This window comes from Lygodium microphyllum, chromosome 13, assembly GCF_053477565.2.
Source record: "Lygodium microphyllum isolate KBCC chromosome 13, Lygodium_microphyllum_v1.1.10, whole genome shotgun sequence".
In the NCBI taxonomy this organism is placed as follows: domain Eukaryota; kingdom Viridiplantae; phylum Streptophyta; class Polypodiopsida; order Schizaeales; family Lygodiaceae; genus Lygodium; species Lygodium microphyllum.
The window spans coordinates 9,253,550-9,268,219 of record NC_141147.1 but is presented as its reverse complement, the minus strand read 5'-3'; the positions used below and the strand labels follow the sequence as shown (position 1 = coordinate 9,268,219).

The window sequence follows — 14,670 nt, the reverse complement described above, 5'->3', positions numbered from 1 at the left end:
GTTGTTCCTCGTGGCTCCATTGTCAGGCATCTTGGGTACCCTTTGGGTGTTGATGTTCCCCCAAAGCAGCTTCTGTAGTGGATTTCTCAGAAAATGGCGGCTAAGTTTCTGTATTGGAAGTCTCAGGCCTGGCCCTTCCATGTTCACCTCAAAGTAGCCCAGACAATTATGTTGCCAATGCTCACATATTTCTTGCCATTGCTGCCCTGGACTACTACGACTCTGAATGCTCTTACTCAGTCTATTCGTTTCATGCTATGGAAGAAGGATTCCTTGCATGCAGGTATTTCCTGGATTTCTTGGTCGCATGCGTGCACCCCCAAACGCATGGGTGGAGGGGCTATTTTAGATGCCCAAACTCACATGTTGGTACTCCGTTGGTCTCTTTTCCGCGCCATGTGCTCGGATCATCATCCATGGGTCGTTATAGCCTGTTATTTCCTTGAGAATCATGGGCTTCTGCATGGCAATACCCAAATCCGGAGTTCTTGGTGGCATGTTCTTAATGTTGATTCGCGGTTCTCTAGTTCTTCTTCATCGCTGCTTACTCATTTGGTATGTTCCTAGAAACTGGTCCTCCAGAAGGCTCAGTGGCATCCAGCGGAGGATCGCTTAGCTACTAATTCTTTTCAATTGGAATTGCTGGCAGTCTCGCGGTTACTTTCATGGGAAGGTAAACACGAGCTTAGACCACAATTCAACCGGATGGCACGTTTGGGCTTATCTTCAATCGCGGATGCCACCCTTGCCAGTCGCAATGTGCTAATATCGTTTTGTACAGCTAGGAGGCTTTTTAGGATCCCTCGTGGATATAGGCATTTATGGGAACGGCTTTTGATGGTGCTCCAGAGCAGACAACCCTTTCCTGCCCTTACTTCGGATCATCCCTGGCAAGATTGGGACTTCGAAGGCCGGCTGAATTTAAGCACAGCTTCTGCTAACTAGGTGTATCATCTTCTGATTAAAGATCATCAATGGCTGGTTACTAAAGCGAATACTCTATGGGGATTGCGTAAATCCCGGTCATGGTGGAGGGCAATTGTGATGGAGGGCTGGTTGAACAAGACACCCTTCAAATATAAGGTCTTTCTTTGGAGAGTGATGATTGGTGGTCTTCCGCTTGCTTCAGCTCTTTCCAAGCGACGAATCTCCAACGGCAACTGTTTCTTTTGCACCACTACTGTGGAATCCGCCCCGCACCGATTTATTTCTTGCCCCATTGCTAAGAAAGTCTGGTTATTCTTGACAGCCGTTTGGCGAGCGGTGGTTGGTTTCTCACTACGCCCCTTTGATTGGGTTTTTGGGCAGCCCAAATACCCCACTCCGGCACAGCCACATATGAAGCTCGTGTATCACTTTCTTCGATATTGGGGCTGTTGGCATAACTGGACCATTCGGAATGCTTTTCTTTTTGATTCCGCCTATAATGTTCAGCGGCATATTGCTAGGCTTAAGGGCCTCTTGTATGGGCAGCTAGATCTTCTCCAGCATTCTAACATGCTCTCTAGGGAGGACTTACGTCCTTGGCATATGGCAATTTCCTCCGTGTCTTTGCCATGACTTTGTAACTCGTAGTACTGGAACCTCTTCACATGATGGCTTAGTGTCATCATGTATCTTGTAATCAAGTAATCTTGTATTTTTTTCATAATTAATACAATTACCTTTTACCGAAAAAAAAGAGAGAGAGAGAGAGCACAAGACTCAATATGGGTACAATCTTAAAAGTACACCCTAACACTGTAAAAGGCACGGTGACCCTTTATTCCCAAATAACCTCCCACCCAAAGGCAACGTGCCTAAAGGAAGAGGAAAGAATCAACTTAAGTCTATGTATGTACAAATCTGAAATACACATATACTATCCAACCCCTATCATCTAGTGGCAATGAGTAAATTGCTTTGCTAGAAGACCCTTTGTAAGAGCTTAGGTCTACAGGGTTATCATCAATATGTACCTTGACAAGCCCAATGCTCTTGATGTCAAGTACATCCCTGATAAAATGATACTTCACTTGTATGTGCTTTGTCTTTGCATGAAAGATAGGATTCCGTGCTAGCATGATAGCACTCTGACTATCATAGTGGAGAATAGAAACAGATGTGAAAGCCATAAAGCCTCCTTGCATGCCTCAGTGGCAGCCACATACTCTGCCTCTGTAGTAGACAATGCAACACACTTCTGTAGCTTGGATATCCAAGAGACTGCTCTCCTTGTGAACATGAACACATATCTTGAAGAAGTAGACTTCCTGTAGTCAAGATGACCAACATAGTTTGCATCTGTGAAGCCAACGACAGATGCTTCCCAAAGCAGATGCACAAGTCCTTTGTGCTCTTAAGGTATCTCATGATACCCTCCACTGCCTTATAATGTTTTTTGCTAGGATATGCCATGTACTTGCTAACCACTCCCACTGCAAATGCAATGTCAGGACGTGTAGCAACCATAGTATACATCAAGCGACCAACAACTGAAGTATAAGGAATCTTGGCCATCTCAACCTTTCCATCATTAGATGTAGGGTTTTCATTTGCACTAAGTTTCACATATGGAGGCAACGGCACACCAATGGCTTCCCCCCCTCCATATTGAAACGTTGCAAAATCTTAGTAACATACTCCTATTGTGACAAATAGAGAAGAACCTGTGATCTATCCTTGAGTATACGCATGCCAAGAATATGATTGGCCTCACCAAGATCCTTCATATCAAAGCTACAATGTAGGCTTTCTTTCAAGGAGTCTAAAGCATGAACATCCCTGTCTGCAATCAGCATGTCATCCAGATACAAAAACCAAGAGAGTAAGGCTGCTATTTACTGCCTTCTTGGTGTATAAGCAATGATCAACTTGAGATCTATGGAATCCATGAGATTTCATAAATGTATCAAATTTATGATACCATTCTTGTGGTGCCTGTTTTAGCCCATACAAACTCTTGTTGAGTTTACATACCATGTGCTCTTTCCCCTTTTCAACAAAACCCTTTGGCTGTTGCCCTCATATAGACCACCATGTAAGAAAGTTGTTTTTACATCCATCAGTATGAGTTCTATATCTTTAGATGCAACCAAGCCCAAAATGGTTCGCAAAGTAGTCATTTTGACTACAGGAGAAATATTTCACCAAAATCAATTCCATGTTCTTGCTTGTACCCTTCACCAATCAGTCCTGCTTTATACCTTGGTAAAGAACCAGAATTAACTTCCATTTTGCAAACCCATTTGCATGGTAGCAATTTCTGCCCTTTAGGAAAATACACCAAACCCAAACCGGTTCTTCCTGATGTTCCCAATCAACAGCAAATGCAGGCATTTAAAGCATGGTATGAGAGAGCCAGGAAAGTTATGTACTGGCTGTCTATCAGCATTTCAGACTCTATGATTGTGCATATTCAGGATGCAAGTACGCCAAAGGAGGCATGGGATACTTTGTCAAAAATGTATAGCACAAATACGCAAGCCAGGAAAATGTAGCTCAAGCAAGAGTTGCATAATGTGCAAAGAGAAAATATGAGCATCAATGACTACTACATGAAGGTGAAGAAGATTGCAGATGCACTTGCTTCCATCGGGTCGCCAGTGGAAGATGATGATTTAGTTTCTAAAAGTGCCATTTTTCATAAGAGATTCCATCTTTGACAGCATAGCCTTATGTCATTTCTTGATGTCTTTTCTATCAATTGCTTCTTCTAAGCATAACAGCTCACCAAAATCTGTCAACATGACATAATCAGCCACGTGATTGACACCAGGAACAAACCTATCCGGCTGTCTTTGCATTCTGGTCGACCTACCGACCCAATGATCAAGATTTGTTGGCCGTTCAGCCTGCAAATCTGCATTAATTCTGCAGGTTCGGCATGTTGTATAGCCAGTTTTGGTTGTTCCAAAGGCATTTGTTCTTGCTGAAATTGTGGTACATCATGGGCAATATCTTGCTGATCATTTTCAGCATCATTCCCTACATTTTTAGGGCCATTAACAGTAGGTATTTGCTACTACCCAGTGGGCATTCTTTACTGTCCTATCAGTACATCTTCCCAGAATACAACCTTTCTGGCTTCCTCAATATTTTCAAGTTGTTTGTGCATGCGATCTTCTCAAATGATAACGTCATTGTTGCGTACAATTTTCCTTTATTGAGGATCCCATAGCCTATACCCCATTTCACCCTCATCACCATATCCTAGGAAAATATATTTGTTGGACTTTGGCTCAAGTTTGCTGCATTCTTTCTTGCGAATGTACACAAGTGCCTTGCAGCCAAACACTCTCAAGTGAGTATATGAAGGTGGCTTGCCCAATCACACTTTTTGAGAAACTCTCCTCCCCCCCCCAAAAAGACCTGTTTGGTGACCAATTAATCAAGTGTACAACTGTCATAATAGCCTCTACCCAAAATCCATGAGCTAAAGCAGCATGTGACAGCATTGTACAGACCCTGTCTTGAATGGTCCTATTCATACACTCTACAACACCATTTTGGGGTGGATTGTGAGGGGTGGTTAGCTCCCTCTTAATTCCTTTGTTGTCACAAAAGTCCTGAAAGGCTTTGGACATATATTCCCCACCATTGGCAGAGCAAAGACACTTTAATGTCTTGCTGGTCTGATTTTCAACAAGTCTCAGGAATTTTTTAAATTTATACAAGGCCTCATCTTTACGATGGATTGGATAAACCCATACTTTGCATGTAGCATCATCAACAAAAGTAATAAAATACTTCTTTCCCTCTAGAGATAACCTTGGCATCTGACATACATTTGAATGTACTAAAGGGTGAAGACTTTAGAGAGAGATTTTTTAGGTGACATTTGAGCATGCGTACCATAAATACAATGATCACATTGTTCAAAATCAACATACCTCAAATACGGCAAATAACCCAAACAAGAAAGCACTTTCATTCTAGTTTGACTCATGTATCCCAACTGGCTATGCCACAAACACACACTTGGCTGCTAGGTTATGGTGACTACATGGTCTCGCACGCTAGATACATACAAAGGATACAAAGTGTTACTTTGGAGCCCTTGGCAACAATGCAAGAGCCCTTACAAATTTTCCATTTGCTATCCCCAAAGGTTATCTAATAGCCTTCATCGTCTAGTTGCCCTGTGCTTATCAATCTCTTCTTGAGCTAAGGTACATGCCTCACATTATGCAAAACAAACATGAAGCCATGCTGAAATTTCAATTTCACATTGCCAATACGTGCAATTTGACATGCATAGTTATTCCCCAAGTGGACAAACCATGTGCACCACGATTGCAGTAAAAAACCACATTAGTTTATCAGCGGAGTGCACGAGGATCGAGACGCGATGTTGTGGTTCGCACACACACACGCACAGAGAGAGAGAGAGAGAGAGAGAGAGAGAACATGGCAGATCGTGGTCGCGACCTGCTACTTGCCCTGCTTCGTCATCCGTCGGCTGCTCCCACAAGTGTGCAGACGGCGTAAGCGTCGCTCGTCGCTCATCTGTCCTGGGTGCGGGGGTCCCTGCCATCGCCCTTCAGTCACGTGGCCCCGCGTCTCTTACGTCTCGGCCCTGAGCGTCGCCTATTTTGTCCCACCTTCTGTCCCGCCCTGTCTATTGCCTGTCGCGTTGCCACGTCTGTAGCCGCCTCGTCTCCTTCGCCTGTGCTGCTGTTCGAGGCTCCGCCTGCGTGTGCTTGTCCTTTCCTGCAGAGGCGCCCAGCTCTTGTAAACCGTAAACCTGACCGTCGTCAGAGAGGCAGCGTCCCGGACAGCGTGCCCACTGATCTATACAAAGAGAGAGAGAGAGAGAGAGAGAGAGAGAGAGAGAGAGCAAAGAGAGAGAGGGAGAGAGAGAGCAAGGCCGGCGCGGTTTCTGCTCCCCGTGAGCTCCTGGTTCGACTGTTGACTGGTACACATAGTGGTACAGCATGGCTGGTCTGGATATGGCTTTTATACACCAAACGGTGGTAGCTCTTGGTCTGGATTCCGATACAGAGGAACCTGAAGATATGGTTCCTTGCACAGAGGAGATGCCCCTTGGTCCTGACTTCCAGTCTGTGGGCAAACGCACCAAGCATACGTCGGATGAGACAATGGATCATCAGGATCGTTCTTATGCGCAGGTTGCCTTGGATTCTGTGGACTCTCACGATGTTGACTGAGAGCATCTCTTGGAGTTTGCCAACACTCTGCTTGGCGATTATGTGCAACATATTCAGGAAGCGTTTTCTGACTCTGGAACTGAAGATGTTCTCGAAGCCACTGTGGACCCAAAAAATGTATTGCGCTCATTTTCAATGTTTTATGAACGTGCTGTTATACTCTTCTTCACTGGCAGGATCCTAGTGCTTTCCCGTATCCGTCAGTGGCTGCACAGTCTGCTACAAGGAGAGTGTGTTGAAGAGATTTTTGTTGGGCCCAGAGGCTTTTATGAGGTGCTGTTGAAATCTGCTCGTGCTGATCTCCTGTTCAAACTGCCATTGTTCTTTGATCGCCGTTTGGTCCATGTTGTGCCATGGCGCCCAATGGCAGATTTTCAGCGCCTGCTTCAACGTGAATGCCCGGTGTGGGTTGAAGTGGAAAATTACCCGGCTGTCTATTGGCCCCTACTAAAGGATGTCATGGCCATGGTGGGCACTGTTGTGGTCCCCTCGAGCCTCAGGGCCATGAATCATAACCGTTTATGTATGTTATGGGACACTGCTAGGAAAAGGTCTGCGTGGTTACGTCTTAACTGCTCAGGTATGCATCCTTTGCACTTTTGGTTGAACTGGGGTAACTTTGCAGGGCATGGCTTTTCGTGTAGGAAATTGGGGCATTTTATGGCTGAATGCCCAGAGAAGCCACTGACTTCAGATACTGAGCATGTTGTATTGCCCATGGATGATATGGCGCTTGCTGCTCCGTTGCAGGATGCAACCCAGCCTCCTAGAGTTCTGGACAAAGGTAAACAACAGGTTTCGGGTTTGGATTCCCGTGGCAATGAATGGGGTGATGTACGTACAAAAAAAGATAAAAGGTTTGATGTTGGCATGGCGGATACTGTGCCTACTACCCCACAAGATTCCATGCGCACTTATATGCGCAGGAAAGAAATGTTGTCTTCAGAGCACAATCCTCCTGCTATGGCTTCCTCTGCTCCTCGTCATCAGCCTACCAGGAAAGTATATGGGTCCAAAGGGTCCACCTGCTAAATTGGCTTTTGATACTAGAGGCAATGTGATTACCCCGTGGGATCGTCGTTATCCTCGTTCCATCCCCAAGACAGCAGATATACCGTCCACCTCCAAATCTGGACGTCAGAACTCTTTTGTTGTGTTAGCTGATTTTTTGGATGAGGGAGTCCTTGACATTCTAGCAGAAAAGGTTAAATCGCGGCAAGCTGTGCCTTGTACCTGATTTTCCTTTTGAACACACATGAAGATAGCCACGTGGAATGTGCGGGGCATTTGTTCTCGCCATAAGCAACATGCCATGTGGACTGTATTGCATTAGAATCAGTGGGATGTCCTTTGTGCTGTTGAGCACAAGAGTCACGGCAAAGCAGGAAAAGTTGTGGATTGCCATGGCTTTCATTTGTTTTATGCAGGGACACATGCCATGCATTATTCTGGGGTGCTTATGATTGTGCATGAAAAATATCAGTCGGTTCTTATTAAAAATGATGTGCATGGCCGTTTTGTGGTGATTGAAATTGTATTTGAAGGAGAGATCTTATGGCTACTTGGCCTCTATGCTCCAAATGATCCTTTATCTCACCAGGGTCTTTGGAATACTTTGCGGGCCTCCTTGTCACTCGGCAGAAGGGGTTTCTTGATGGGGGATTTTAATATGTGTGGATTCTTCGCAGTCCACATTGGAGCATTCGGTAATGGACGCTCCGGAAGGTCATGTGTGGAATGTGTTGGCTCGTGACGTTCTTAAACAAGACCTTTGGTCTTGGCTACACCCTTCTTCTACAGGGTTTACTTTCCACTCTGCGCAGTACGCGACTACATGGTCGCGGTTGGACCACATGTACATCATGCAGACAGATGATTTTCTTCCTGGGATGCTCGAAATGAAAGTGCTGCAGCAATATGCCTTGTCGGACCATTTCCCTCTACAGCTTGAGATGCTTGCACAACCCATTGCACCTTTTAAGCAATTTCTGGATAGACTCCCTTTGCGTTTCAACTCGTCTTATCTAAAGCATTCAATCTTTCAGGGCTATATGCAGCAATTGATTGGCAGATTCTTATTGGACTTCTCTTCTGAGGGCAATGCTTCGTTTCAACGATTGCTCTCTAATGTGCAGCGGGTTGCCCGGCAGTATGGGATCCATCATGCCTCTCTTTGTCGGCGGCGTGGACAGGCAGCGGAGGACTTACTGTCTTTGGTTCGTTCTCTGCAGGTGGACACTCCAGATGATGTTTTTCTGCTGTCACTAGAGATGCGTTTGGCTGCTCTTATTAGAGAGTTTCAGTTGAAATCTTATCAGCAAGCCAAATTGCAAAATCTGACGGAGAATTTGCAAGACAGTGCTTGTCAAACGCATAAGTTCTTTCGAGCTCTCCATGCCTCTCCTACTCGTGAGAATATGACCAGACTCCAGGATGCAGAAGGTCAAATGGTCCTTGATCCGCAGACTATTGTGAATATGTGTAGGAATTATTTCCTCGACCTTCTTGGTTCCACTTCTCCACCTTCAAACCATATTACCCATGCCCGCTCAGTTTTCTATGATCTGGTCCGCAATCAAGTTCCCCAAGACATGCAAGCCACGTTGGAGGCAGACATTTGTGAGGCGGAGGTTATAGATGTTTTGTTACACTTGCCCAAGGATAAAAGTCCTGGCTGGGATGGTCTTACCAACGAGCTCTTTGAGGTCTTTGCTACCCAATTGGTGAAACCATTGACAGCTATGTTTCAGCAGGTGTGGGAAACGGGGTTCATGCCTTCCTCATGGAAAGGACTTATTAAACTGCTTCCAAAAGTTCCTTCGCCGTCTATGTTGAAACATTGCCGCCCAATTTCTTTGATGGGTTCTATGTATAAAATCTTTTCCAAACTAATGGCGAATCGGCTCCATAAGCATCTTTCTGCCCTGGTGCATCCTCTCCAATATGGTTTCATTAAGGGCCGCAACATTCTGCATAATGTATTAAATGCGCAACTGGCTATTGATTATGCAAAGCATTCTAATCAGGAGGTGGTGCTGATTCAATTGGACTTGGAAAAGGCTTTTGATTATCTGGACTGGTCTTTCGTTACACAACTTATGTCTACTATGGGCTTTGGTCCTCGGATGTCTCATCTGATCTACACCATTAGTGTTGCGGCTTCTTTGCGAGTCATGCTGAATGGAGGTGTTACCCAGCCTTTTGTCCTTGCCCACTCTGTGAGACAGGGTTGCCCTTTGAGTCCTCTCTTTTTTGCCCTTGCGACTCATCCAGTTCTTTCAATGTTATCTCATCTGGCAGCTTCTTCGCAGTTGGTTGGATTGGCTCTTCCTTCTGGACAGCGCTTCATTGGTCAATCCTTGGCTGATGACAGCTTTATGATTCTGCATGCAGACAAGGATAATCTTCGTAAAGCATTAGATGTTTGGGCTCTCTTTGGTCAAGCCTCTGGTCTTCGCATCAATGCTTTGAAATCAGCTATTCTCAGCTGCACGGAGTCGGATTTACAGTCATTGGACTGGCAGGGAATGGTTGTTCCTCGTGGCTTCATTGTCAAGCATCTTGGGTGCCCTTTGGGCGTTGATGTTCCGCCAAAGCAGCTCCTGGAGTGGATTTCATAGAAACTTGCAGCGAAATTTCTGTATTGGAAGTCACAGGCTTGGCCCTTCCATGTTCGCCTCAAAGTGGCTCAGACAATTATGTTGCCAATGCTCACATATTTCTTGCCATTGCTACCTTGGACTATTACTGCATTGAATGCTCTTACGCAGTATATTCGTTTCATGTTATGGAAGAAGGATTCCTTGCATGCAGGCATTTCATGGATTTCTTGGTCGCATGCATGTACCCCGAAATGTATGGGTGGTGGAGCTATCTTAGATGCCAAAACTCATATGCTGGCACTCCGTCGGTTTCTTTTTCGCGCCATGTGCTTGGATCATCACCCATGGGTTGTTATAGCCCGTTATTTTCTTGAGGATCACGGGCTGCTGCATGGTAATACCCAAATTCGGGGTTCTTGGTGGCATGTTCTTAATGCAGACGCTCCGTTCTCTAGTCCTTCATCATCTCTGCTTGCCCATTTGGTATGTTCCTGGAGACTGGTCCTCCAAAAGGCTCAGTGGCATCCAGCGGAGGACCGTTTAGTCACTAACTCCTTCCAATTGGAATTTTTGGCAGTCTCGTGGTTACTTTCTTGGGAAGGGAAACATGAGCTTAGACCAAAATTTAACCGCATGGCACGTTTGGGCTTGACTTCAGTAGATGCCACCCTTGCCAGTCGCAATGTGTTGATAGTGTTTCGTACAGCTAGGAGACTTTTCAAGATCCCTTGTGGATACAGGGATTTATGGGGATAGCTTTTGATGATGCTACAGAACAAACAACCCTTTCCTTCCCTTGCTTCGGATCGTCCCTGGCAGGACTGGGACCTTGCAGGCCGGCTGAATTTGGAAAACGCTTCAGCTAACCAAGTGTATCATCTTCTGATTAAAGATCATCAATGGCTGGTCACTAAAGCTAATACTCTATGGGGATTGCGTAAATCTCGGTTCTGGTGAAGGGTAACGGTGATGGAAGCCTGGTTGAACAAGACCCCTTTTAAATATAAGGTCTTTCTTTGGAGGGTAATGATTGGTGGTCTTTCGCTGGCTTTAGCCCTTTCCAAGCATCGCATCTCCAATGGCAATTGTTTCTTTTGCACCACCAGTGTGGAATCGGCTCGTCATCGATTTATTTCTTGCCCTCTGGCTACGAAAATATGGTCCTTCTTGTTGGCAGTTTGGCGCGCGGTGGTCGGGTTCTCGCTACGCCCGTTTGATTGGGTTTTTGGGCAGCCGAAATACCCCACCCCGACACAGCCACATATGAAGATCTTGTTTCACTTTCTTAGATATTGGGGCTGTTGGCATAACTGGACCATTCGGAATGCTTTTATTTTTGATTCCGCCTCTAATGTTCAGGGACACATGGCCAGGCTTAAAGGTCTCGTGCTCTAGCAGATAGATCTTATTCGGCTCTCTGACTTGCTCCCTCGGGAGGACTTACTTCCTTGGCATATGGCAATTTCCGCTGCGTCTTTGCCATGACTTTTTGTAACTCTTGAGTTGTTTACTTCTTGTAGCGAGAGAGAGAGTTCTTGCACGCGATGGCGTAGAGCCACCGTCTATCTTGTAATCATGTAAACTTGTACTTTTTTCGTAATTAATACAATTACCTTTTACGGAAAAAAAAAAGAGAGAGAGCACAAGACTCGATGTGGGTACAATCTCAAAAGTACCACTTTAGGTTTTTGATAATATATATATATAGTACATGTGTAAGGGTGCATGCACACCTGAACACTATAAAAGGCACGGTGACCTTTTATTCCCAACATGAGGTGTGGCATTGATATTGCTAGCTAGGCCTCGTGTGTCACAAGCCCAGTCATTTATGTAGAAAATTCTTGACCTTGCTGCCATATCTGTCTTAGAGGAGTATAAATTAGACCCGTAGATTTGTCCAACTCTGTCATAAACCAAGGATTCTGTGGTTGAATCTAGAAGATGGACTCCTCCCATGCTTCCCTTACCGCCTTCTAATGGTGTTAGTACACCTGTCTCCCTTGGCTGCAGGACCTCAACCATGTTAACAGCTTCCCCATATATTCAATGGTTCACTTGAGGCAAGGTCTCACTAATGGTAGTCCAAACCTTTCTCCTGTTGTTCTTTTACTAGGCTTTATGAGAGAAAGTAGTTGGAGAAAGGATGCATTGAAAGACTCAGGATACAACATATTAGCAGATCCAAAAGTTTGGCTGCAAGTTTTGCTCACCCAGTTTTCATTTCAATTAACCCCTTTAAGGATACACTGCAAAAAAAATCCGTATAAGCTAATATTAATAGAAATGTCAGGCCATTTAAGTGTTGTCACTCTATAGTAGACTTAGCTCTGTTAAGATAACAGAGGTCAACAAGTAGACTTTTCAGCAGGGCTTCAAAAAATATTTTTTGCTCATAAAGAAAGCACAGAATCGAATAGAAGAGGAACTACTTGTGTTGGGAGTCCATTTGCAACTTATGAGCTTTAGATTCAAACTGACTGTAAGACTTCATTTGTATAATAGTCTTCTTATGTTTTTTCTGTGAACCACTGTCTGCCGGTGATGTATCCCCAAGATTGTGGTAATCAGTAAATATTTATCTTACATGCTGACGTATATTCCTTCTGCAACTCTACTTGTAATAAATGAGAAGAAAGCATTCTAAACAACCCAGAGGCACAGATTTGTGGCAAGTATGCACATGACAATCAGAACACCTAAAGAGGGGTTCCAACCCAGGCCAGCTATTCTTAAAGGGGGTACCTTCCTGAGTACAGGAATTATCATTGCATGATTTCGTACCATGTGATACTGTTCATTTCCATATTCTTCCATTTCTTTTGATCATATCTAATTAGGAAAATCTGAAATGCTGCAGGAAGTCATCAACAAAGAAGATGCAAAGCTAATGCAGTTAAGGCAGGATTTTGGTGAGGATGTCTACATGACTGTCATAAGAGCATTGAATGAGCTTCAAGTATATAATGCCAGTGGCAGGTATCCTGTTCCTATTGTGTGGAACTATGAATTGGGAAGGCAAGCAACTCTGGCAGAAATCATTTACCATCTAGGCAGCACAAAAGCCAAGAAGAAACACAGAATAGATGTGTCTTATCAGTTTCCATGAACTTGTAAAGTTTGTTGAATAGCAGGTCAACATACTATCATGATGCAAATGCAACACTTCTCTGAAATGAAAAGATCAACTTATGCTATAAGTTAGTGTCGATTATGTGTGGATCAGTACAAAGTGTTCTATGGATCACTATCCTAATCTGAAACATTCATAATTTGTGATTTTTCCTTGATCACTTTGGAAGTGTTTGTTAATCACTTACCAAACCTTGTATTTGGCACTTACCACTCTCAAAACCTTCCTTTCTTATCTTTTCTTGCACAGCACAGAGTAACTTGATATTTGAATGACACCACACATTTCTGTACCTTACCCTTTTATAATGTGCTGAGTATTTAATATTATGAACAGAAAGAAGTATTAACAATGCCTTAGAAAGCCCTTAGCAAAACACTTTGAAGACCTTCTACACTGTTCTAAAACCTTGGAGTGCTGACAAAACTTCACATCACAGCCTTATCCACCTATCCCTGGAGACAAGGGATTTTAACCCTACCAAAGAGCTTATCATTCCTAAGTCTCCGTATCTCCTAAGTCTACATATCTCCTGCATGGGCACAGCCCTCAGAATATTCAAAGCTTTCAAGTTTGCTCATCACATGAGCCTTTGTCTCCAAAGAGGACTAGCTTGCAATCTATTGCTCTGGACTATCCAGCTCTGCACACCCAGGCTTGCAAGCTGTCTCCCTATGTGTGTAACTTCCTTACATTCCCAAAAGTGGTGTCTTACAGACTCTTTCTCTTGTTTGCAGAATAGGCAAAAGGGAGACGGGCATTAGCTTGCTTAGCCTCTCTTGTGGGCAGCTTGTTAACGGCCACTCTCCAGAGCATAAAATTCAGTTTCCTTGAATGGGTGGCCTTCTATGTCTTCTGGAATATCTTTAGCCAAGTTCTCTTCTTGTGGCCTCCAATTTACAAATTCCTTTCTGTCAAGCATCTAGCTAGCCTAGGCTCTTGCCGAATCAGCCTATCTGGAGGCTTCTTTAAGGAACTATATAACTCGCTTTAATGAAGAGTTGCCTGTTCTATCCTTCCCTTTTCCCACTTAGCCACCTCCAGCACTGATTGCCAAGTCTGCAATTTTTTATGCTACGTGTGAGTGGGGGATTTTTATCTTTTGGCCTGAAAGTAGAGGATGAACCCAAGAGTTGGCCATGCCCAGGCCTTTGATACCAGCATTCTGAAGCCAATGGTCAAACAGTGAGACCCATGACTGAGTTCCTGCCATCCTTCTAAATAGGCTAACGAGTAATGCAAATGCCTTTAGAGCGAGCCTATGGACACCAAGGCCACTTTCTAATGCCTATGAGATGGCCCTCTAGCCTCACTGACCTGGCCTCGCTCTATGGACACCAAGGCCACTTTCTAATGCCTATGAGATGACCCTCTAGCCTCACTGACCTGGCAGTTTGCCCCAAAGCAAACCAGCAAAGAGAGACTCAATCTTAAACTAAGTGGCATTACTAAAAGTTTAAAGCCATAGCAACAAAAGTGGCAGTTGATGTGTTTTAATCACCAAAATCTTGCCCCAAAAACAAAGTGGGTGCCCCTCCATAACTCGCTGACCTTGCTCTTGTTGACTCTTTGTTCCATCCAGTCAGCCCGCTGTTTCATGGATATCCCTTCACCAGGTGGGCAGCCAAGAGATCTAAAAACTTGCACATGTTTAATAATTTTGAATCCAAGCTCCATGATCCAATCAACATGCTTAACCCAAGAAGACAAGTTCTGTTTTAGGAGGACTCACCACTAAACTTGAAAGCTCTGAAAACCTTTCATAGACTTCAAGAAGCTCCTGGAC

The 14,670-nt window shown here is 44.4% G+C and overlaps 1 protein-coding gene across 1 annotated transcript in view; it reads left to right on the top strand.

Annotated features, from left to right (window-relative positions):
• LOC148026325 (factor of DNA methylation 3-like) overlaps nucleotides 1–13,145 on the top strand; it is a 157,635-nt gene extending 144,490 nt beyond the window's left edge. Inside the window, exon 6 of the mRNA XM_087690742.1 lies at nucleotides 12,612–13,145. Coding sequence (XP_087546868.1) covers nucleotides 12,612–12,860 — 249 coding nt within the window. The 3' untranslated portion in view covers nucleotides 12,861–13,145. The remainder of the gene's footprint in view (nucleotides 1–12,611) is intronic.
• The last annotated feature ends 1,525 nt before the right edge of the window (nucleotides 13,146–14,670 follow it).